Source organism: Salvelinus sp. IW2-2015, linkage group LG21 (genome assembly GCF_002910315.2).
Source record: "Salvelinus sp. IW2-2015 linkage group LG21, ASM291031v2, whole genome shotgun sequence".
NCBI lineage: Eukaryota > Metazoa > Chordata > Actinopteri > Salmoniformes > Salmonidae > Salvelinus > Salvelinus sp. IW2-2015.
In genome coordinates, this window is record NC_036861.1 from 4,733,360 (window position 1) to 4,755,348 (window position 21,989).

General features: G+C 42.1%; 2 protein-coding genes across 6 annotated transcripts in view; one reads left to right on the forward strand and one right to left on the reverse strand.

Moving 5' to 3' along the window:
* Window positions 1–5,153: 5,153 nt before the first annotated feature.
* LOC111982301 (BTB/POZ domain-containing protein 3) lies at window positions 5,154–11,381 on the reverse strand. Of its 4 annotated transcripts, none has more exons than XM_024013868.3 (5): window positions 11,114–11,381; window positions 8,083–8,334; window positions 7,795–7,885; window positions 7,353–7,471; window positions 5,154–7,138 (listed from the first exon to the last, which is right to left on the reverse strand). In XM_024013868.3, the coding sequence occupies exons 2-5, from the start codon at window positions 8,229–8,231 to the stop codon at window positions 6,106–6,108; spliced, it is 1,392 nt and encodes a 463-aa protein (XP_023869636.1). In that variant the 5' UTR covers window positions 8,232–8,334; window positions 11,114–11,381; the 3' UTR covers window positions 5,154–6,105. The 4 variants fall into 4 exon arrangements, with proteins under 4 accessions (XP_023869636.1, XP_023869634.1, XP_023869635.1 ...); XM_024013866.3 differs by lacking the exon at window positions 11,114–11,381 and adding an exon at window positions 9,568–9,903; XM_024013867.3 differs by lacking the exon at window positions 11,114–11,381 and adding an exon at window positions 8,686–9,326.
* Window positions 11,382–15,537: 4,156 nt separating this feature from the next.
* The window catches only part of LOC111982379 (ERO1-like protein beta), a 30,969-nt gene continuing 24,517 nt past the window's right edge, over window positions 15,538–21,989 (forward strand). The window contains exons 1-3 of one of the 2 annotated variants that reach the window (XM_024013938.3): window positions 15,538–16,064; window positions 19,066–19,185; window positions 21,202–21,285. In XM_024013938.3, the coding sequence (XP_023869706.1) occupies window positions 15,894–16,064; window positions 19,066–19,185; window positions 21,202–21,285 (375 nt within the window). In that variant the 5' untranslated portion in view covers window positions 15,538–15,893. Of the gene's footprint in view, window positions 16,065–16,974; window positions 17,278–19,065; window positions 19,186–21,201; window positions 21,286–21,989 lie in introns of those variants that run through there. The other variant, XM_024013939.3, reaches the window with a different exon arrangement.

A 21,989-nucleotide genomic window follows, 5' to 3' on the forward strand; every position in this document is an offset into this window, starting at 1 on the left:
ACACAATGAAAACAGGAACAGATTATTGTGGAGGGTGGATTTTGAAATTCAGTCTTCTAGCTTTGTAAATAAATATATTTAGTCCCTACTTAGTTTTGTATTCAGCGGATTTCGTTTTTAAAAAGCCCATGTTTACACTCACCAACCTGCAGCCACTAGTTAGCTTGTCAGTTGACGTTCGAAGTTAGCTCCGTTCTGCCACGGCGCAGCGCCACTGAGTTCTATTGAGCAGTGACCACTTTTTGATCATGCCTGTGACAACATTCCATTCACTCTAAACATGCTAAATTCTCTGAGAAAATCATCGGTAACTTTTTAACCATATACAGTGGGGCAAAAAAGTATTTAGTCAGCCACTAATTGTGCAAGTTCTCCCACTTAAAAAGATGAGAGAGGCCTGTTATTTTCATCATAGGTACACTTCAACTATGACAGACAAAATGAGAAGAAAAAAAATCCAGAAAATCACATTGTAGGATTTTTAATGAATTTATTTACAAATTATGGTGGAAAATAAGTATTTAGTCAATAACAAAAGTTTCTCAATACTTTGTTATATACCCTTTGTTGGCAATGACAGAGGGTCCATGTTTTCTGTAAGTCTTCACAAGGTTTTCACACACTGTTGCTGGTATTTTGGCCCATTCCTCCATGCAGATCTCCTCTAGAGCAGTGATGTTTTGGGCTGTTGCTGGGCAACACGGACTTTCAACTCCCTCCAAAGATTTTCTATGGGGTTGAGATCTGGAGACTGGCTAGGCCACTCCAGGACTTTGAAATGCTTCTTACGAAGCCACTCCTTCGTTGCCCGGCGGTGTGTTTGGGATCATTGTCATGTTGAAAGACCCAGCCACGTTTCATCTTCAATGCCCTTGCTGATGGAAGGAGGTTTTCACTAAAAATCTCACGATACATGGTCCCTTTGCAGAAAAACAGCCCCAAAGCATGATGTTTCCACCCCCATGCTTCACAGTAGGTATGGTGTTTCTTTGGATGCAACTCAGCATTCTTTGTCCTCCAAACACGACGAGTTGAGTTTTTACCAAAAAGTTATATTTTGGTTTCATCTGACCATATGACATTCTCCCAATCTTCTTCTGGATCATCCAAATGCTCTCTAGCAAACTTCAGACGGGCCTGGACAATGTACTGGCTTAAGCAGGGGACACGTCTGGCACTGCAGGATTTGAGTCCCTGGCGGCGTAGTGTGTTACTGATGGTAGGCTTTGTTATTTTGGTCCCAAGCCCTCTGCAGGTCATTCACTAGGTCCCCCCTGTGTGGTTCTGGGATTTTTGCTCACCGTTCTTGTGATCATTTTGACCCCACGGGTGAGATCTTGCGTGGAGCCCCAGATCGAGGGAGATTATCAGTGGTCTTGTATGTCTTCCATTTCCTAATAATTGCTCCCACAGTTGATTTCTTCAAACCAAGCTGCTTACCTATTGCAGATTCAGTCTTCCCAGCCTGGTGCAGGTCTACAATTTTGTTTCTGGTGTCCTTTGACAGCTCTTTGGTCTTGGCCATAGTGGAGTTTGGAGTGTGACTGTTTGAGGTTGTGGACCAGGTGTGTTTTATACTGATAACAAGTTCAAACAGGTGCCATTAATACAGGTAACGAGTGGAGGACAGAGGAGCCTCTTAAAGAAGAAGTTACAGGTCTGTGAGAGCCAGAAATCTTGCTTGTTTGTAGGTAACCAAATACTTATTTTCCACCATAATTTGCAAATAAATTCATTAAAAATCCTACAATGTGATTTTCTGGATTTTTTTTCTCATTTCGTCTGTCACAGTTGAAGTGTACCTATGATGAAAATTACAGGCCTCTCTCATCTTTTTAAGTGGGAGAACTTGTACAATTGGTGGCTGACTAAATACTTTTTTGCCCCACTGTATGGTAGAAACATGGGGCTTGGACTTTTATATATACCTTGATTGAATAAATAATTTTATGGGTGAACACCCTATATAGCGGCACAGATACAAAGATGAATCCTCTATCTTTATGGGGGTGTCAAACTCATTATATGGTGGGCCTATCATTGTTAAAGTTTTAAATATGTGTTTATTACTTTTATTATTATTTCATTCTCTTCTCTTTTTGACCTGCACTGTTGGAGCTCGGAGCTTAAGAATTTCACTGTACCCTGCAATTACATCTGTGACCCTATGCACGTGACTAATAAACTCGTCTAATCTAGGGTCTGATGGTTTTTGCTAATGTTCTTTACTAATCAATTACCTTAATTCATCAATCAAGTACAGGGAGGTGCGAAAACCAGCTCAGCCCTCTGTGGCTTGAGTTTAACAGTGATCTAGGAGCAATTCCATGGTAATGGAATTACGTTGAGACTTTGGTATACATTTTTCACTTCAAAATGTATACCAAACAAAAACCATTTGATGTTAAAAGTTTAAGAAATCATATAACATATAATTTCCACTGAACATTTTACAAGAACAACTGTGTAGATTCAAAGTTTGGTAACAGAATAAAACTGAAGAAGATGCTTGTTTAGCATACACTTTAAAGTGAAAAATAGGAGACTCCGCATAATTCCGTTACCATGGAATTGTCCCTAGCTAGTTACTTTCATATATTTCTTTGGTGGATATCAATAGACTGGAGCAAATCTACCATCTCTTACTGTAGTTAGAGTAGCTCGCTAGAGATGTTACATTTATGCGCTTCAAAAGTAAATAGCGGAAGGCTGCAGTACTAGCTTCTGATCTGCAGTATTGAATACTTCTATTCAGTTCAGTTTGGACATCAATAGATCTGCATAATCAGAATTGAGTACTGAGCACAAGAATTGCTCTAATAAGCTTACATGTGAGGTAGGCTGTTCTTGGTTGTTACGACAAGTATGATAGTATTAGTAAGTAAGAGGGTAGTATGTATGTAGAAAGGATAATAACTCATATTGTTTTCTTTATTAATCTCTGATCTTGTGCGATATTACCTTCCATGTTATCTAATAACTTCCATTGACAAACTGTCTGTCCTCTCTACAGATACTCCTCTGACGACTTAGTCATCATGGCTTCCGAAAAGGGCCAAATTGGCGATGACCGCTTCCAAAAAGTGAAAAGGGACCCACGCTTCTGGGAAATGCCAGAGAAAGAGCACAAAATCAAGATTGACAAGCGCTTCCAGTCGATGTTCCACGACGATCGCTTCAAGCTCAAGTACACGGTCAACGATATGTCAGAACAACTTTTTCCTTCTGTCGGATAGTCTGACTTTGACTCTTGTCAGTACAAATTGCATTTAGTTGGCACAACCAACCACTAAGCAGCCTCATAATTACACCATCTTCCTCACCTCAGGACTGAAGGAAACAACTGAACAGTTGGTGAAGGAGAAGCTAGAAGGAAAGGACAAGCTGACACCCTGGGAAGAGTTCATTGAGAAGAAGAAGGACAAGAAAAAGCAGAAGAAGACCAAAGGAAAGCAGGTGAGATCACTAGATTAAAGATTGTTGTTAAATGTCTCACACACACTGTACTGGAGAGCGACAGACTTTTCTTTCCTTCAGGAATCAGATGATTCGGACCTCAGTGACGATGCGCTTCCTCCAGACGTTGACTTTGATGACCCATTCTTTGCTGAAGAGCTTGGTCCTACAGGTGAGTTGTGTCATGAATCATACTCAATCAGTTGCCACATTTACTCAAGTGCACCGGTAAAACGTATCACAATATGCTTTTATGACCATGCCTTGTTTTTTTCCTAATCTCCCAGATCTGAAAAAGAAAGCAAAGAGCAAGAAAAACAAAAAGGTYGAGGAGAGGACACCTGAAGAGAAGGAGGAGTTGGAGAAACAAAAGGTAGGTGTCAGTGACGTGTTGTTGAAAGCATTCTTATACACTAATGCAATGGACTTAATACTGTTACTGGTATTCAGAAGTCTGCACATTACATTTTGTGAACAGATGTCTTGACACGGTTTGTGAGTAAGCTGATCAAAAGTAAGCCATTTTATTTCTCCATTAACCCACAGGCTGAGATGGCCCTGCTCATGGACGACGAGGACAAGCACAAACACTTCAACTACGACAAGATCGTAGATGAGCAGAACCTGAGCAAAAAGAAGAGGAAGAAGCTTCTGAAGAAGGACAACACGGGTCTGGAGGAGGACGACTTCCAGGTCGGAGCAACCTTTTGGTTTCTTTTCATGGCAAAGAAATAGCTTGTATTTTGACTTGTTTCCTACCATCGTTTCCCATTGACATCAATGAATGATTTCGTAAAAGTCTCAAATCAGAAGCGTCATGAATACACTCATTGATATGGGATTTAGGTTAAATTACCTGGAATAAGGTGGAATTGGTACACATACAACTTTGCCAAAGTTCATTAACTTTAAGGACCATTTTTCTGTGGCACAATTTGTTTCACGGTCAAGGCTTTTTTGTAGACTTCAATGAAATCTCAACACCCCACCCCCCCTCCATCCCTTCTCTCTGACTGACAGGTGGACGTGAAGGACCCTCGTTTCCAGGCCATGTTTACCTCCCACCTCTACAACTTAGACCCGTTCGACCCGGGCTACAAGAAGACCAAGGCCACCCAGAGCATCCAGGTCGAGAAGCAGCGCCAGCGCGACCAGGAGCTCAGAGGCCCCGCCCACACAGGTAGTGGGAGCAAAGAAACAGGAAACAATTGCGTGGCCAGGCAGTGGCTGAACCCACCAAGAAAATGGACCCCGGACTGTCCATGCTTATCAAGTCTATTATGAACAAAACAGAGCAGTTTCAAGCACGAAAGAAACAAAAGACAACGTAGGCCTTTCTAACTGGACTATTGGAGACTACGTTTCTGGGTGAAAAGCTATGGACTCTTAACCAGTAGCTATGTGCAGCAGCCTTACGCTACACTATCTCTTTGTGATGAAGAGACTGTTGGTGTGTGTGTGTGTGTGTGTGTGTGTGTGTGAGAGATGCCTGAGACAAGCCTTGCCCACTTTTATTTTGAACTATCACTCTACAAGAGGCCTAATCAGGAACACGAAGTTGAAGATAGTTTGAATGTATAAAATGCTAATTAACATTGAGACACTTGTAGAAAACATGTTCTGGGGGACTGCCAACAGTAAATGGTGGTTTCATGGATCTTTGAATAGTATTTTTTTTACTCTAAATTATACAAACCTGCTCTATAGCCCCAGTCTGAGCCCTTTAAAACACTTATATATTAAAAGAAGACACTTCACACAATTTTACAGAACTGGTTCATTTTATTTTTGCTATGCAACAACAGTACACATTCATAGGTCCATTGACACTGTCAAACTCACAGCACGGCGACACTTCATACTGATTTTCAGAGAAAACAAGGTCAAAAATAAAGTGTATACAAGGAAGCAAGATACAAAAAGGCTGTCCCATTTGAAAAGAGGACCAATAGTAGTGCAAACAATAGTTAGCTATATACATACAAGGGCCTAACACTGAGACAGCAACATACTCAAGTATCTTAAACCTCAGCACAGGTTTACATTTCCGTTTGATGTCTATTCTCAGTTTATTCATCTCACAGAAAACCCAAGGGGAAACTTAGAGGTAACAATATTAGCAATAGAAAATCTTAGAAATTGCACCATCAAAAATGTATAAACTATTTATCAAGTTACAAAAATATTTGATTATACCCTAAGTATCCTCTACATCAACGTCGATTTTTGCACAGGTTGAAATACCTTATATTGAAGTTGTAGTGTTTTCCTTAAAATTATAGGAATGATTGAAGTAAAAACAAAAAAGCTACCTACAACATACTAATAATCTTGTTAAATGAGAACTGTGCTTCATAAACAGTAAAACAAATGAGTAAACAGTTAAATGTGAACAAATGCCAATCCTTCATTTAAAATATGATTTTTTTGGGGTCATTTCAACAAGAGTCCTACACTAGGTCCGGCATACTCATAAGGCAATTGAATATTGAACTAAATAACCTTCACAATAAATTGGATGTTTGTTTTTTCCAAACCAGGTACACTTTTAAAGCCATAGTTAAGAGATTATGCTTTCTGAACATCCGGAGGGGTGCATTTACTGTGACCGTAAAGAAGGAGTGTTACGTTTCCCTCACGTTTGACACCTCAAGCGTAAAAGATGAGCTCAGGGATTTGCCCCCCCTGCACACCTGTCCCGTTGGTGCTGTCTGAAGAGCACTGGAACTGGAAGGTGACCTTGCCACACTGCACCTCAGTCATGCCCTCCTGGCCAAAGTAGCTGAGCTCGTTGCCGTCCAGCACTACGCTGGCCGTGTAGAATGTGTCGGGCTCGATCTGCACAGGATATTCAAACCACACTGGGAATGTGCTGCTGGAACCATCTGAAAAGTACTTGATGAGGCTCTGGCCCAGCAGCACACCCTGCCTCTTGAGTTCAATCTTGGCGCTGTACTCTGCTGAGCCACAGCTGGAGCCGTACAGGCCGAAGCCGGCGATGAACACTCGCTTGTCCACGGCGAACTGGATGCTGTCGCAACGGCCCCGGTAGCGCCACTGGTTGCTCCGGTAGGCGCACGACTGGAAGCGGTGGCAACGCTGTGGCGCCAGGCCCTTGCGCGACTTGCTGGCGAACAGCAGCTCAGGCTTCTTGGCGGCCGTGTACCACAGGAAGATGTCATTGGTCTCGTTGAGCGTCAGCACACCCGACTGTGCCGCACCGTTGGCGAAGTCATCCAACGTCATGGTGGGGATGCGGATCAGGTAGATGGCCTTGCCCAGCGCCAGCCGTTTGTTCTCAATGGTGGGCGTCAGGTCTTGGCGCTGGCATTCGGCCTCGGCCCAGCTCAATGCCGCCTCGAACACCACCATCTCCTTGGCGTTGAGCGTCTCGCGGCGCAGGATACTCTCCAGAGTCACCGAGTCGATGTCTGTGAAGCCCTCGGAGCGCAGCGCCAGCTCGGCTTGGGCGTCGATCACCTCCCAGCAGCGCTGCATTAGGTCGGGCTCCTCAAACAGGCAGCTCTGGGATAGCAGCACACAAGCGTTCTTGGCGCTCAGGCTCGTCTCCAGGAAGTTGACGCAAGCCCGAGCCAGGTGGGGCACAATGTACTTCTTGGCGGCGTAGAGCGTAGCCAGGACCGTGTCGGCACACAAGTCGATCTCGTCGCAGTAGATGTACCTGCCAGACCAGAGTGGGGAGAGTCAGATGAGGGCTTGACAAGTTCACTTCAACTTCTCATTTATGGGAAGGCTAACTTTATAAGTTCACATGCCCTTGCATTGTCTGCTGCCTATTCAAAGGAAGACATTCTAACCTGAATACGACATTCTGAAATGTACAATGAACACTGGGACTGCATCTAATGAGACGTCAGGAGGCGCCGGCCACTTACTTCAGCATGGCTAGGAACGAGGGAGGCTCCACATCAGGGATACGGATCTCTTCCTTGTCCTCTGCCAGTTCACCATAAAACATGGCGTGGAACACAGAACTCCCCACAGCCAGCACATACTGAGGGACAACATGGAAGATAGGGAGTCACATGAGGAAAAAGAGGAGCAAAGAAAAGGGAGCAAGTTATGGTGGGAGGATGGATAAGGGACAGAAGGTGGAGAGAATATACATGTACACATGAATTATGTAAGAAATTTAGAGATTTGCAAAGGGATTTAGCATAAAGAGGCTGGTGTGGAGAAATATCAGCCAATTGCATTTTATTTGACATTTTGGTCATTTAGCAGACGCAACAGATAAATCTGTCTGAACATGTTGTGTTTGGTCTTGCTCAGTTAGTTACTCACATACGTTGGACAGGTTTAAAGATGACTGATTACCTTGTGCCCAGGTACTTGCTGAGTTCCTCCTGGGGGGCCAACGACAAAGTGAACATCTGCCATCAACTCATTGTTGAACATGACTGAATTCCTGTGAAAGCATGAGTCATATGATTAGCAAACAGTGTCAATGGCATCACATTCAGACTTCAGTATCTGCATGTATGAGCTGGTAGACCCAGGAAATTGGTTTTCTTTGGCCATTTAAAATCTATTCAATGTACACATCGTCTCTCCTCAAAAGGCATTAGATTCCCAGTTTAACTACTGCTTACTAGGGTCACCTACCTCTCTCGGATGGTAGGATAGAGCCCTTGCCAGTTGCAGCTGTGAATGGTGTTGTTGTTATTCCGGTTCTGCTCCTGGTATTGCTGCACAGCTGTGTTGGTTGAGGATGCTGGGCCCAGCTTCTTGGTGGGAAAGAGCTCTGCAGCCATCTTCACCCCAATATTTATTGTTAGGGTGATCTCATGGCAGGATGAGGCTGCGATTGTTGGGGCAATCTTTTAAATTGCCTTTATGTGACGATCGTGGCCGAAACTGGAAAGGACAAAAAAAGCTAGCCACTGCAACAACGTTCTAACGTTAGCTAGCGTTAAATAGTTCGCAAGCTACGCAAGGTAGTCTTACAATACATGCAAAAATACACACGACAAACATCTAGCTATATTCTAGAATTGAAGTTGCTTAAATCTTCGCTTAATTTTAGACGTATTAGCTAGATAACTACCTGTAGCTAGTTTGCTAACGCTGGCTAACTGTGCTGGACTGCGGTCAAAACCGGCCAGATGTGATACAGGAAGTGGCTAATGAACGCTTGTTTGTTGAATTTGGCAAAACCGGGAAAGGTAGCTAGCTATCCTCTTAACTGTCGCATTTGACGTCTAGTACCTATCACCAATCGTAACGTGGGCGCCCGACGATTGTATGAGACGTTTCCACATCCAAGTAGCTAGCTAGCTTGCTACAACAGGCTACACACAACTCGAGTGTACACAATACACATCTGCCAGGCACTACTGTTTAGGTGTAATACAAGTTTATACCACCACACTACGGGTGAAGGAGGGCTGTACTCCTGTTTTTTTTTTTGTGGAATGCTGAACATGAATCCTTTCAAAACTATTGTTAATTTTTGTGACATTGATAAAGAAGAACAATATTCAAGCTGATTGTCACTGAAATATATTGGTGTAGGTATTGAAGTTATTTCAAAAATAAAACTGCCTCTGCCCAGTGTTGTAGTACTCAGTCTTGAGACCACATATTGACTGGCTCGGTGTCGGATACATTTGGTCTCGGACAGTGAGGCTTCATAATTTCGCCAGGCCCAATATATATACTCCTTTCTTGAAACATGAATATCTTAAACGCCTTTATATCTATTATAGACATGTTTGCGCAGTGGCGAACCTATAGGCAGGCCTTCAGTGTGTGACAGGTTCGAGATTCTTAAAACAACCGTAATACCAGCGCACCCATCTATTGGAGGGTATACGCAGGTATATATTTATTTGTTATTTAACTAGGCAAGTCAGTTAAGAACACGTTCTTATTTACAATGACGGCCTACCCCGGCCAAACCCTAAAACGGACGTCGCTGGGCCAATTGTGCGCCGCCCAATCACGGCCGGTTGTGATACAGCCTGGAATCGAACCAGGGTCTGCAGTGACGCCTCTAGCACAGATGCAGTGCCTTAGACCGCTGCGCCACTCGGGAGCCCTGAAGCCTTATACCCATATTTTTTTTCAGTGGTCATTGCTTATACTCACTTCTTAGTCCCTACTGATGCGTATCAAAGTAGCGTGGTGGAGGTATACGATTGATCAATTACGTAGTACAATTGTGAAATCATGCACAAAGTAGCCTACACAAAACGCAAAGCACGTGAAATATATTCACACAGTCTAGTCCAACGGAATATAATCTGAGCAGCTCTCGACTGGTTTTAACATCGGTAGGGTAAGAAAGACGTTTCAATACATGTTATCTACCAGTAAATGCTAACTAAGGCAACAATGGCTATGCAAACCAGGTATTGAAAAAGTTTAGTCCGAAATGTTGGTTAGTAGTCTATTTGTGATGCGCAATTGTCATCAGGGGCGGAGACATGGATGGGCCTGGGTGGAGAGGCCCACCCACAGGGAAACCAAGCCCTGACAGGCCCATCAAATCACATTGATGTGGTTTAAGCATATTTTTTTCTTTCTATAAACATCTATTACTTCCCATTGCAAAAAAAAACATTTAACATTTAGCACACAAAGTAACCGGTGACCTAAAGTTTAAAGTGGCACTTCAGCGTTTTAACTACTTTGCAGATATGAAACAAACAGACAATCATAATATCAGTCAAAAATATCAAATTCCCAGTTTATGCTACAAAATCAACTTTATAAGAGGTTTTAAAAATTGAGTTAAATAAAACCTATGTTCCATAACATACACTAAGCCAATACATTTCTTGGTATTCCAAAAAATATTGCTATCCGGTTGTAAATCACAGCTGGCCTGGTACATGGTTTGCTGCATCCTGGGATGCACTGTTTCAGTTTCAATGACTCAATATTCTGAACAAAAACGGACAAATGTAACTAAGGTTGGGAATGTCAATACAATCAAACTAGCAAGGGCAATGATCACAAGTCTGTCATAACGTGACTAATAGGCTGGAGTATCTAGCTAGCTAGCTGCTAGGAGGATGCCATGCCATTGGAGGAGTGACTGACTTTTTCCCCTCATATCGTTTTTCCGGTGGCTATTCACAGCTAGAGGTGCAGGTGTCATTTGGTTAGGTAACAAGAACTTGAATGACAGCTATACAATTAGCGTATATCTTGCGTTTGAAAATTCACTCTGGCTATCTACTCCAATTTAGCACAGAACGACTGATGAATTTACAAATGCGCAACACCTGCTGAATATGACAGGGTCAGTAAACATAGGCAAAAAAAGCAATAGTTAGTCAAGCACGCTCTAGATAACATGAAAACAGCCTAACCAGCTCTGCTACGTTGAGTAAAAGGGTCAGAGTGAGGTGTTCTCTCATTTGTGTCTGGAAGTAGCTAGCTAGGAGGCTAGCCAGCTATAGACAGTGAGCTTGGGTGCTTTGTTGGGACAAGCATACATTGGCAGGCAAGCTGCAGAAGGATGAGGAGGCTACAGTTCTCCATCATTTATCAGTACAATTTTGATGGTCAACTAGCTCAAAAAGTTTAAGAGGGTTTATCTAATGTTCCTTTGTTAGATTTTAGCTCATCTTGCTCTGGCTTGCATTATTTGTTTATCTTGTGCATTACTGAGGGAGAGAGAGCCTACCTTGTCTTGGTTGTTTGATCAATAGGACTGTAAAGTTCCCAAATGTAAGAGGACTCCCGTGGTATTTACATATTTGCAGAAATCCATTCAGGTGTAATTTGTGGCTTCTGGCTAATGCATTCTAATTATCTAAAGTCACACTGTTGCAACTGCCTATAAACACACAGTCCAGTTCAAAATGAATGATGGCAGGCCCATGTGGCAAATGGCTTGTTTGTAGAAAGCTCTGATTGGCAAAAGTGCACCTTCTGTGTAGACTCCAGTCCTGGACAAAACAGATGTTTTTATTCGGTTTTATTTACTCAGTCAAAATGTGATTGGTTGATTCCACTGTCACTCCAAATGTTGCTCTAATACAGTTAAATGGCAGATGCCTTTATCTAGCTTCTGTTGGCCTAGCCAATGGCTGATTTAGGTAGCTAGATTTATCTCCCCAGAGACCAGCAAAGAAAAATCGTGATTGGATCTTTTTCTTTTACTCTCTCTCTCAATTCAATTCAATTTGCTTTATTGGCATGACGTAACAATGTACATATTACCAAAGCTTATTTTGGATATTTACAATATGAAAGAAAAAATTAGAATCAAAATTGTCAACGGGACAACAGTAACAACAGTAACCAAAGGTCAAAATAACGATACATTGAACAATAACAATAAGCATACAGTAGAAGACATGTGCAGGCAGGTTGATTGGTCTGTCAGACACTGTCCCTCAACTTATGGTAGGCAGCAATGTAGTGCGCTGCCAACCCACAGCTCTCTGCGTCCTCCCCCAACAGGACGGGTAGCCTACTCTCATCAGAGAGGTCTTTGAAACATTGAATAAGGGTTTCAAATTTGGGGAAATGACACTCTCTAATTGTTTTATATTTTTCACATTTTGTCAGGAAGTCTCTCTCTCTCGCGTCAGTGTTAACTCTTTCCTTTCCTACAAAAACGGAAGAGATTAAATCAGAGCATCATTGAAAATAATAATAATATAATTATCATTATTATAATCATTATTTTATAAATCCTTAGCCCTTCTCTGAAGGCATAGAAGGCCCATTGTTCCCCTCTGTGTTTGAGTTCGTAATAATTTCTAGAGTGGCTCTATTCCCTCAGCATGCATTTTTTAACTTCTGAATGTATAAAGAATCCAAATGTTGTTCTGAAATATGAACACAGAAATACTGGACATTTAGATCTCTTATTATGGTGGTGATTTGACAAAATGACAATCATGGTCTTGAATTGGACTTACATTTTTCTGGTCTTAACTCGGACTTGATTTGCTCCGGTCTTGGTCTTGAATCGGTCTCGAACACAACACTGCCTCTGCCCAGAGCTTCTGTGGCACAGTCCATTAGGTGCGTGCCTCTGCATCGTAGGAGCCACTGTCCGAGTCCCTGGGGCAGTCTCACTTTATCCCGCTACACTGGTGGCAGCAGTGATCACTCCAGTGGTCTCACATGGCATTGGGCAAGCATGATCTGTATGTGTTTTGGGCTTGGTGTGCGAGGACACTTGGGGGAGAAGCCTGGAGTCCGAGGCTTAGGGTAGAAGCAACAATGTGATCAACGGAGTTTCGAACCTGTGTTTCGAGAGTCTAAAATCTCCCCTTAATTAAAGGGAAACTTCAGAATTTTGGCAATGATGCCCTGTATCTCGTTTCCAAGAGTCAGATGAACTCGTGAATACCATTTGTATGTCTCTGTTTCCAGTACGAAGGAAGTTAGAGGTCTGTTTCCTGAGTCAATGCTAACTAACTATTGTTAGCGCAATGACTGGAAGTCTATGGGTATCTGAAGCTAGTTAGTAAATGACTATGGAATTTTATATTTATATTTTTCTCCTTGGTTTTTCTTTTATATGTTTTTTTGTGTTGGTTTTTCCTTTTTATGGTTTGTGTGTGATAAATACCTGCTGAACTCTATAACTTAACTACTGTATCTACAGTGGGGAGAACAAGTATTTGATACACTGCCGATTCTGCAGGTTTTCCTACTTACAAAGCATGTAGAGGTCTGTAATTTTTATCATAGGTACACTTCAACTGTGAGAGACGGAATCTAAAACAAAAATCCAGAAAATCACATTGTATGATTTTTAAGTAATTCATTTGCATTTTATTGCATGACATAAGTATTTGATCACCTACCAACAGTAAGAATTCGGCTCTCACAGACCTGTTAGTTTTTCTTTAAGAAGCCTCCTGTTCTCCCATCATTACCTGTTTAACTGCACCTGTTTGAACTCTTACCTGTATAAAGACACCTGTCCACACACTCAATCACAGACTCCAACCTCTCCACAATGGCCAAGACCAGAGAGCTGTGTAAGGACATCAAGGATAAAATTGTAGACCTGCACAAGGCTGGGATGGGCTACAGGACAATAGGCAAGCAGCTTGGTGAGAAGGCAACAACTGTTGGCGCAATTATTAGAAAATAGAAGAAAATAGAAGAAGTTCAAGATGATGGTCAATCACCCTCGGTCTGGGGCTCCATGCAAGATCTCACCTCGTGGGCATCAATGATCATGAGGAAGGTGAGGGATCAGCCCAGAACTACACGGCAGGACCTGGTCAATGACCTGAAGAGAGCTGGGACCACAGTCTCAAAGAAAACCATTGTAACACACTACGCCGTCATGGATTAAAATCCTGCAGCGCACACAAGGTCCCCTGCTCAAGCAGGCGCATGTCCAGGCCCGTCTGAAGTTTGCCAATGACCATCTGGATGATCCAGAGGAGGAATGGGAGAAGGTCATGTGGTCTGATGATTCAAAAATAGAGCTTTTTGGTCTAAACTCCACTCGCCGTGTTTGGAGGAAGAAGAAGGATGAGTACAACCCCAAGAACACAATCCCAACCGTGAAGTATGGAGGTGGAAACATCATTCTTTGGGGATGCTTTTCTGCAAAGGGACAGGACGACTGCACCGTATTGAGGGGAGGATGGATGGGGCCATGTATTGCGAGATCTTAGCCAACAACCTCTTTCCTCAGTAAGAGCATTGATGATGGGTCGTGGCTGAGTCTTCCAGCATGACAACGACCCGAAACACACAGCCAGGGCAACTAAGGAGTGGCTCCGTAAGAAGTATCTCAAGGTCCTGGAGTGGCCTAGCCAGTCTCCAGACCTGAACCCAATAGAAAATCTTTGGAGGGAGCCGAAAGTCCGTATTGCCCAGCGACAGCCCCGAAACCTGAAGGATCTGGAGAAGGTCTGTATGGAGGAGTGGGCAAAATCCCTGCTGCAGTGTGTGCAAACCTGGTCAAGAACTACAGGAAACGTATGATCTCTGTAATTGCACAAAGGATTCTGTACCAAATATTAAGTTCTGCTTTTCTGATGTATCAAATACTTATGTCATGCAATAATTGCTAATTAATTACTTAAAAATCATACAATGTGATTTTCTGGATTTTTGTTTTAGATTCCGTCTCTCACAGTTGAAGTGTACCTATGATAAAAATTACAGACCTCTACATGCTTTGTAAGTAGGAAAATCTGCAAAATCAGCAGTGTATCAAATACTTGTTCTCCCCACTGTATGTCTTATCTTAACTAATGTCAAAGAAACATGAGGTAATTCCAATTTCTTTATTTTTATTATTAATATGTGCAAGGCAAAATAGAATGGTATTTTATTTGCTCTTGCAGAACAGTTTAAACAACTGCCAGTAAGGCATCCAGCAGCCAGTCCTGTTCTAGGTTCTCCATCTTGGGGGTCTGCTCTGAGGAAGATCTCATCTTCTTCCTCAGGTAGTTGTGGAACATCTTCCAGGCAGAGAACTTTGGCTTTGCAGTGGAGAAAGCCTCACAGCCCGAGAGCTTTAGGTCAATCTCCTTTTCATCTGCATCACCGTGGTCCTCCACTTCAGCCACAAGCAGAGTGTCCTCTGTGACGAGCTGGTTAGACAGGGGGAGGCTGACCTGGACTGGCTTCTGCTGGAGTCCTTCCTCCCCATAGTGCTGTAGGTCGCTCTACAGGAACTCCTTCTTCCTTCAGAGTGATGACCTCCTTACTCACACCTCGGAAAAATGGCAAAGGACCAGGAAGAGTCTCCACTCTCTGAGGAGGGATCAGCATCTTCCTCCTTTCACCAAACAGACTTGCAGCCAATCAGTTTTTCCCCAAGAGGGTCTGATGCAGAGATCTTGAGATTGTCTCTTTGGCCAATCTCCTCCAACTCAGTGCAAATTATCACTGACAATGTTTTAAAGCTTAGGTCCTAAGGAAAACCTAACTAGAGAAAAAAATATTTTAAAATGATGTAAAAATAAAAGCCTATGCAGACAATACATCAGCTAGGGCTGCAGAAATGACACTGCCACAAATTACAGTGCATTTTCATTAGGCTATTATAACAAGTCACATGAATGCTTTTCCCATTCACAGGATGTAAAAGACGCAGTAAAAACATTTTCACTGTACCTCTTTGCTTTCCGTAGCCGATTTTTTTTCAATCGTCTTGGCTCGACAACTGTTTTTTTAAATGGCAAAACTTGTTATTTTCGGCTTTGTGAATGTTATTTATAACGACTACTGATGATACTAAAGACATTTTCACAAGTTACTTCTGAGGATACAGTCGTACAGATGTCAGCTTTGGTTGTAGTCTTTCATTTATCCAGCAGTTTCATTACGACAGCTTTTCTCCGCTGTTGTTGCTAGTGCGCACCACTAGCTAGCTAGTAGCACATCATTATCTAGCCTGCCAACTAGACATCTACATTTCAAAAACTTTTCTTTGTTTTTGTCTTTCGTGGCGCGTTGCATTTGCATCAGTGATGATAAAAAACGCGATACAATCCGCAGGACTTCTGGTTTTGTTGTGGTTTTTATTTGGGGACTTTGTTCTGGTTTGGTTTCACAACAGAGTCAAAACCGAAACGTACAACAACCAATATTCCTCCAAAGAAGATGCTCCTGACAGTCAAGACCAGAGCTGTTTTTGTCACGTAAGTACTTACAATTTACAATATATTGCAATATCAATGTCCGTTTAGGAAGGCTAAATGACTGCGTTGGAGGAACATTATTCTAGCGTTTTCTACTGTCATGTTAATTTGATGTCATCATACCCACATAGCTTGCTTGCGCTCTTCCGTTGCCTTATCCAACTTTATGGACAGCAAGGCATAACATGTATAAATTAATCATGTGGTTGCCTTGCACATCGATACACACTGACTTGTCAAAATAATTATTAAAATGGTTGGATAAAAGATACTCGTAGCCAGCTATTTCCTGAATTCAACACTGAGTGTTTATTGTTATTGCTGTACATTGTAATTTGACACTTGTGCGCATCTCAAAACGACTGTCATAATCGATCTTGCCCTTATCATGCGAATATCTGATCTTAATTCACCAAATCTGCAACTTCCAGTCTCACAAATGTGTTTGTAGGCCTATGTCGTGCAATGTTATATTGATGTGTATGTTTTCTTGATGTTTGTCATTCATGCCAACTTTTGAATGAAGTTAGCTACTGACCTGACTCACATACTGCAATCTGAATCAATAAGTGTCTGTATTTTTTTATACTGTGGCACGTGCCTTTATTATTTCATTCTAACAAATTGCACTCGCATTAGTAATATGAGAAGACCGAGACGTGGTGTCGTCTGATTGGCCATATTAAAGTTTCCTTCCAATTCGTTTGTGGGAGATGTAGTCTTCTCTTCCGTGAGTAATACTTGCTTTAAATGTCCTTGAACCGAAGTGAAGACTACAAATGTCAAGTATAGAGGCGGGACTAAGTTTGACAGCTGCTGACATATCTTGTTTGGAGGCGAGGCCTGGGAAGGAGAATTATGCAAAATTATGGAAAAATAAGTGGTCTGAAATGACAGCTCATCCTCAGGTTAGGTCAGAGTCATGCCATCAACTCTGGCAAACTCTCACCTGTCTGTTGAAGTAGGCTTCAGCAGTCCCTTTAGGGACATAAAAGACAGAGATATTCTCATAAGGCTGGTCTTAGTTTTGTAATTTAAAACTGCTGTTAAAGATACCAGCTCCTCAGAGAAATAGGCAAATTAAACTATATTTTTAATAAACAACAAGGGAAACCACAAAGGTTTTGAATTCACCGGCATGCTCAGAGGACTTTGTTACTTATGGACGGCTTTCCTGCTTCCCATCACATTCTCTGGACAGCTACACTCAGAGGTCAGATATATATATGGTTGTTTCCATCTGTGTGCTATATGATGCTTGTGTTGGCTACATTTCCGGAATATTGTCACAATGACACAGAATGAACTGAAAGAGAAATGTCTTTTTGCCGCGTGTAGCCAGTTTGTGAAACTAATTGTCAGTAACAGCTGGTTAGATAGGCTACTCAGTTTTCTCCACATCATGACACACAACCACTGATGTGAAAGTGACTGAATGGTCTACACAGTGCTAAGAACTTAATTTCATAGAATTCTTGCAACATGCAGTCTTGTGCAACTTGTTCTTATAAAATACCGTATGTCTCTGCTTTGTCGGTTGACAGTGACACACATACCTTTTCATATGGCTGTAATTACAATATACTCATGAAACGAGTTTATATACAAAAATATTTTCTATGACACCATTTGCATTGATTGGGTCTAAACCTGAATACTTCATGATGAGAGAGAGTGGAAAGGCTTGGGTGTCTACTGGACCAGAGCAACGCAGTCTTTCTTTCACAAAGCAGCTGTCTATTTCATTATGCATGGGAGAATAAAGCCGTTTGTCCGCAGGTATCAGATGTATGAAAAGGGGAAGGTGGAGGGAAAATGGCAAACGTTTTGGTAACCAAATTTTGGTCAACAACCTCAACCGGCAGCTGGGACGAACGTTGTCATGTTGCTTAAGTGTTTTGTGTTGTTCGAGCGTCAGGAAGTGGTCTTTTATCTGGCTTCCAGCTCTCGTGTCTGATTTGAAAGAGTATGTGGCAGTTTTATATCAGGCTAAATATGTGTAAGAGGAAGTTAAGATTTGCAGGCCAGCTTTTGCACTCATTTCTGTCTCTCTCTCTGTCTCCCCCCTCTCTTTCTTTGGCTGTATTCCATATCTTCCCCTTGCCCCCGGTCCTCCATTTGCACCAGTGTTCCAAAGCTGAGGGAGGGAATATTATGGAGGGTGTAGGGCCTAATTAGACCTTCCGATAGCCACTTTGACAAGTCAGCGTTGCTTCCGAGCAGAGTGTTATCCCAACAAGGTGTAGCCTAAACACATGGTTAACGGTCCGGTCTGCAAGTAGCCTAGTTTTAAAATGGCCCGTGATATGCTTTATGAATGTAAAATATGGCCCGCCAATGCACGATAGAACGTAGCGCGGCTGTTATGGATCATATCTTTTGAATGGTAATGGCTAGAAACAAGCTAGACTTGTTTTACTGTTAAACTGAATGCTGCTATTGTTTTTCATTTTGTAAAGCAGCTTGTGTTTCTTAATGAGGCAAAGGGTATCTGGTGGTGACTGGTTAGCTACAGGGAAGCAAAATAGTCACCTGCGCGATGTGTATAATCGGCGGTGGCGATTGAGCGGAGCCCGTCTGCCTAACCTGCCCACACTCATCGCTTTTTCCCCCCACAGCTCACCAGCTGATGTAGGCTTGGTGTGGTGGGTCCTTCCCACTGTTGAACAGAGCCGTGCTGTGCATCTGTACTGTTAATATTAATTGTGTTTATCACTGAAATTCTCTCAATCTCTCCAAAAAATCGTGTCCAGTCCACTTAGTAGTCTGATTTTAGCCACAGAGATAATTTAGTCTTGTCTCGTTTTAGTCAACTGAAATGAACAATATTTTGTTGTTTAGTTATTGTTTTTCCTGGGTCTATTTAGTCAGTTATAGTGTAGTCAATTGCCACTGAAAAACCAAGTTTTTGACAAATATTTTAGTCACTAATTTTGTTGACAAAATTAACACTGGTGTACAACCATAATTCTTAAGGCGTTTTCCGGGTTGTTTCCCTCAGTTGACAGGCGTCTTGGATGACTGCTTCTGTGACATCGAGAGCATTGATGTCTTCAACAACTTCAAGATCTACCCCCTCATTCAGAAGCTGACCGAGAGAGACTACTTCAGGTACTACAGGGTAAGTACTAAATAGTAGGCCCCAACAGGGGAGGACGAGGAGCAGTAGAAATGTCCTTAAAATCATCAGACCGTAAGGTTTTGCGTTTGTCTTAGCACTATAGCTTAAAAAATGTGTCCTAAAGGTAATCCCTCAATAGCGTAAATCCACAGTAGTAGGATTATTTAATTGACTACCTGTATTTTCAAATGGGTTTGTATTTTTTTTAAACTATATCTTTGTTTGAGCTTCAATGGCCCTTAACCCGTAGTACTTAGTGCTTATAAAGGGAGCCTCCCCAATTCAGTTCCTTGCTAATCTAAAACAAATAGGCCAAGCAAATGTTTTCCAGCCTACCCCATAGAGTTTGTGGACGCTGCTCTGTTGTGTATTCACTGCATTGGATGTCTCCACCCGGGACTACTGTTCTAGTTGGAATAGGTCTACTTCACGGTTGACTGTAAATTGACAGCGATTAGACAACATTCTTGAATAAAAAGTTAATTGTGCTACTCCTATTTACGTTATAATGTCCATGGGTGTATTCACCAGGAACCAAACGGATGCAAACGGGCCGAAATAAGACGGGACTAACCTGAACTTGTCCAATAGGGTTGGTTGTTTAGCAACTAAACCGACGCGTGCGCCACTATGGCGCAAAACAGACCGGGTTAACTTAGATTGTTGACATGTTGAAAACGTTTATAAATGAGCACTTGTGGTCTCTCAAATGAATCGGTACAGTTGTTGGTTATCTAGCTGGATAATTTAGCCATATTAGCGTAGGCATGACATGAGTCAAAACAACATCACAACAAGCTAAAACGAGCCACCTACGATTCCCCACATGGCAGCTTCTTGTCATTGTTGCTAGCTATCAGAATCATAACCCCACGTGGCCTTCTGCCTCATTGTTGCTTGCGCATCATTTTTGTGACGTTGCCAGCCAACCCTTCTATAAGAAAGGCTTGTTTTCGTTGCGAAACATTTTCCGTTGCAAAATTTGCTTGGGCCCTAGTTACAGCAGAAACACACAGACCTTACGTTATAAATATTGTATGTGATACTTGTCAGGTACATTTAAGTGTGAAAATTAGATGCTCCTCATACTGGAACCTAGTTATTAGAAAGAGTGCACGAGGAGGACATCGCCGTGTGGATGTAACTGAATCTTATAGGGAAATACAGTAGGTCCAGTCCAGTGCTGACAAACCTTGAGTCTTCCGTCTTTCCCAATCATCCTCTTTTGCATCCCTAGACAGTCTTACGAGTTGCCCATTTGTAGAACCTGATGCTAATATGATATCATTCTCTATGATAACAGCACTGTTACTATTGTATAACTGCTCAAACGCTCTCCCGACACCTAGAATCCATAAGAAACATTTAGTCCCATTTGAGTCACTTAATCTTTTCACAAAGGCAGTTAAAAAAAAAAGTCTCTCAATGTGAGTCCAGCTGTTGCGTTCATACGCCATTCATACACACCAAGCCATCTCATTCTAAAAGGCAATGTATTGCCCTTTTCCCACTGTGAACATCCCATCAGGAACTCTGAAAAGGAAGAATAGACTCATAGGAACATCATAAATATTTTCAGAATACTCATCTGGCCCCTAGTGTGATATTCCGATTAAGTTTCTGTCCCCCACTGATCAGTAAGCTGCTGCTCTACTAGTCACCATCCCATTGACTGAGCAACATTTTGACCCCACAAAATCAGTGTGTCACCTTTATGATTATCAGGTATTCTCCTCAATCTGTCGCCTTCGAATGAGGTTGACGTATCCAATGACGAGCACGACTAGGAAAGACGTCACCAGCAACAACAATGCCCCGTGGCGTTTACGGCGGAGCTCGTCCCTGAAATGCGTCAATGGAAAGAGAATCTGAATCGGTTGTTGACATCATTATTTGAGTGAATTTAGCCTAGCTGTTCTGTCTTGCCTGTCTCCAACACATCACATCTCTGTGTGACGCAGTCACTTTCATAGCATATACCATGCCATCTCGACTCTTCCCTTTTCTTCTCCACAGGTCAACCTGAATAGGCCCTGTCCCTTCTGGGCCGACGATAGCCACTGCTCCATCAAGGACTGCCAAGTGGAGCCCTGCCCAGAGGTCAGTTCAACCGACCCACAATTATCTACTTTGGTCTCCACATCGACTCCTAGTATTAATTACACACAGGCACCTCCTGTAGGTCTGAAATGGTTAAATAAGTATTGGAAATGTGGTAAAAATTGCACATGGGCTACAACAAGGTGGTGCTATTATTGCTATATTTTTAAAACATTTATTTCACCTTTATTTAACCAGGTAGGCCAGTTGAGAACAAGTTCTCATTTACAACTGCGACCTGGCCAAGATAAAGCAGTGCGACACATACAACAACACAGAGTTACACATGGAATAAACAAACATACAGTCAATAACACAATAGAAAAAGTCTATATACAGTGTGTGCAAATGGTGTGAGGAGGTAAGGCAATAAATAAGCCATAGTAGCGAAGTAATTACATTTTAGCAAATTAACAATGGAGTGATAGATTTGCAGATGATGATGTGCAAGTAGAAATACTGGTGTGCAAAAAAGTAAATAAAAACAATATGGGGATGAGGTAGGTAGATTGGATGGTCTATTTACAGATGGGCTGTGTACAGCTGCAGCGATCGGTAAGCTGCTCAGATAGCTGATGCTTAAAGTTAGGGAGATATTAGTCTCCAACTTCAGCGATTTAAAAAAAAAAAAATATATATATATATACACTGCTCAAAAAAATAAAGGGAACACTTAAACAACACAATGTAACTCCAAGTCAATC

What these genes read in the sequence shown, in the direction of transcription:
- LOC111982301 (XM_024013868.3), bottom strand. Translation starts at nt 8,231, where the DNA reads ATGGCTGCAGAGCTCTTTCCCACCAAGAAGCTGGGCCCAGCATCCTCA. An exon ending in TATCCTACCATCCGAGAGAG is followed by an intron (nt 7,886 to 8,082) that starts GTAGGTGACCCT and finishes ATGCTTTCACAG; the next exon opens with GAATTCAGTCATGTTCAACA. An exon ending in AGCAAGTACCTGGGCACAAG is followed by an intron (nt 7,472 to 7,794) that starts GTAATCAGTCAT and finishes GTTGTCCCTCAG; the next exon opens with TATGTGCTGGCTGTGGGGAG.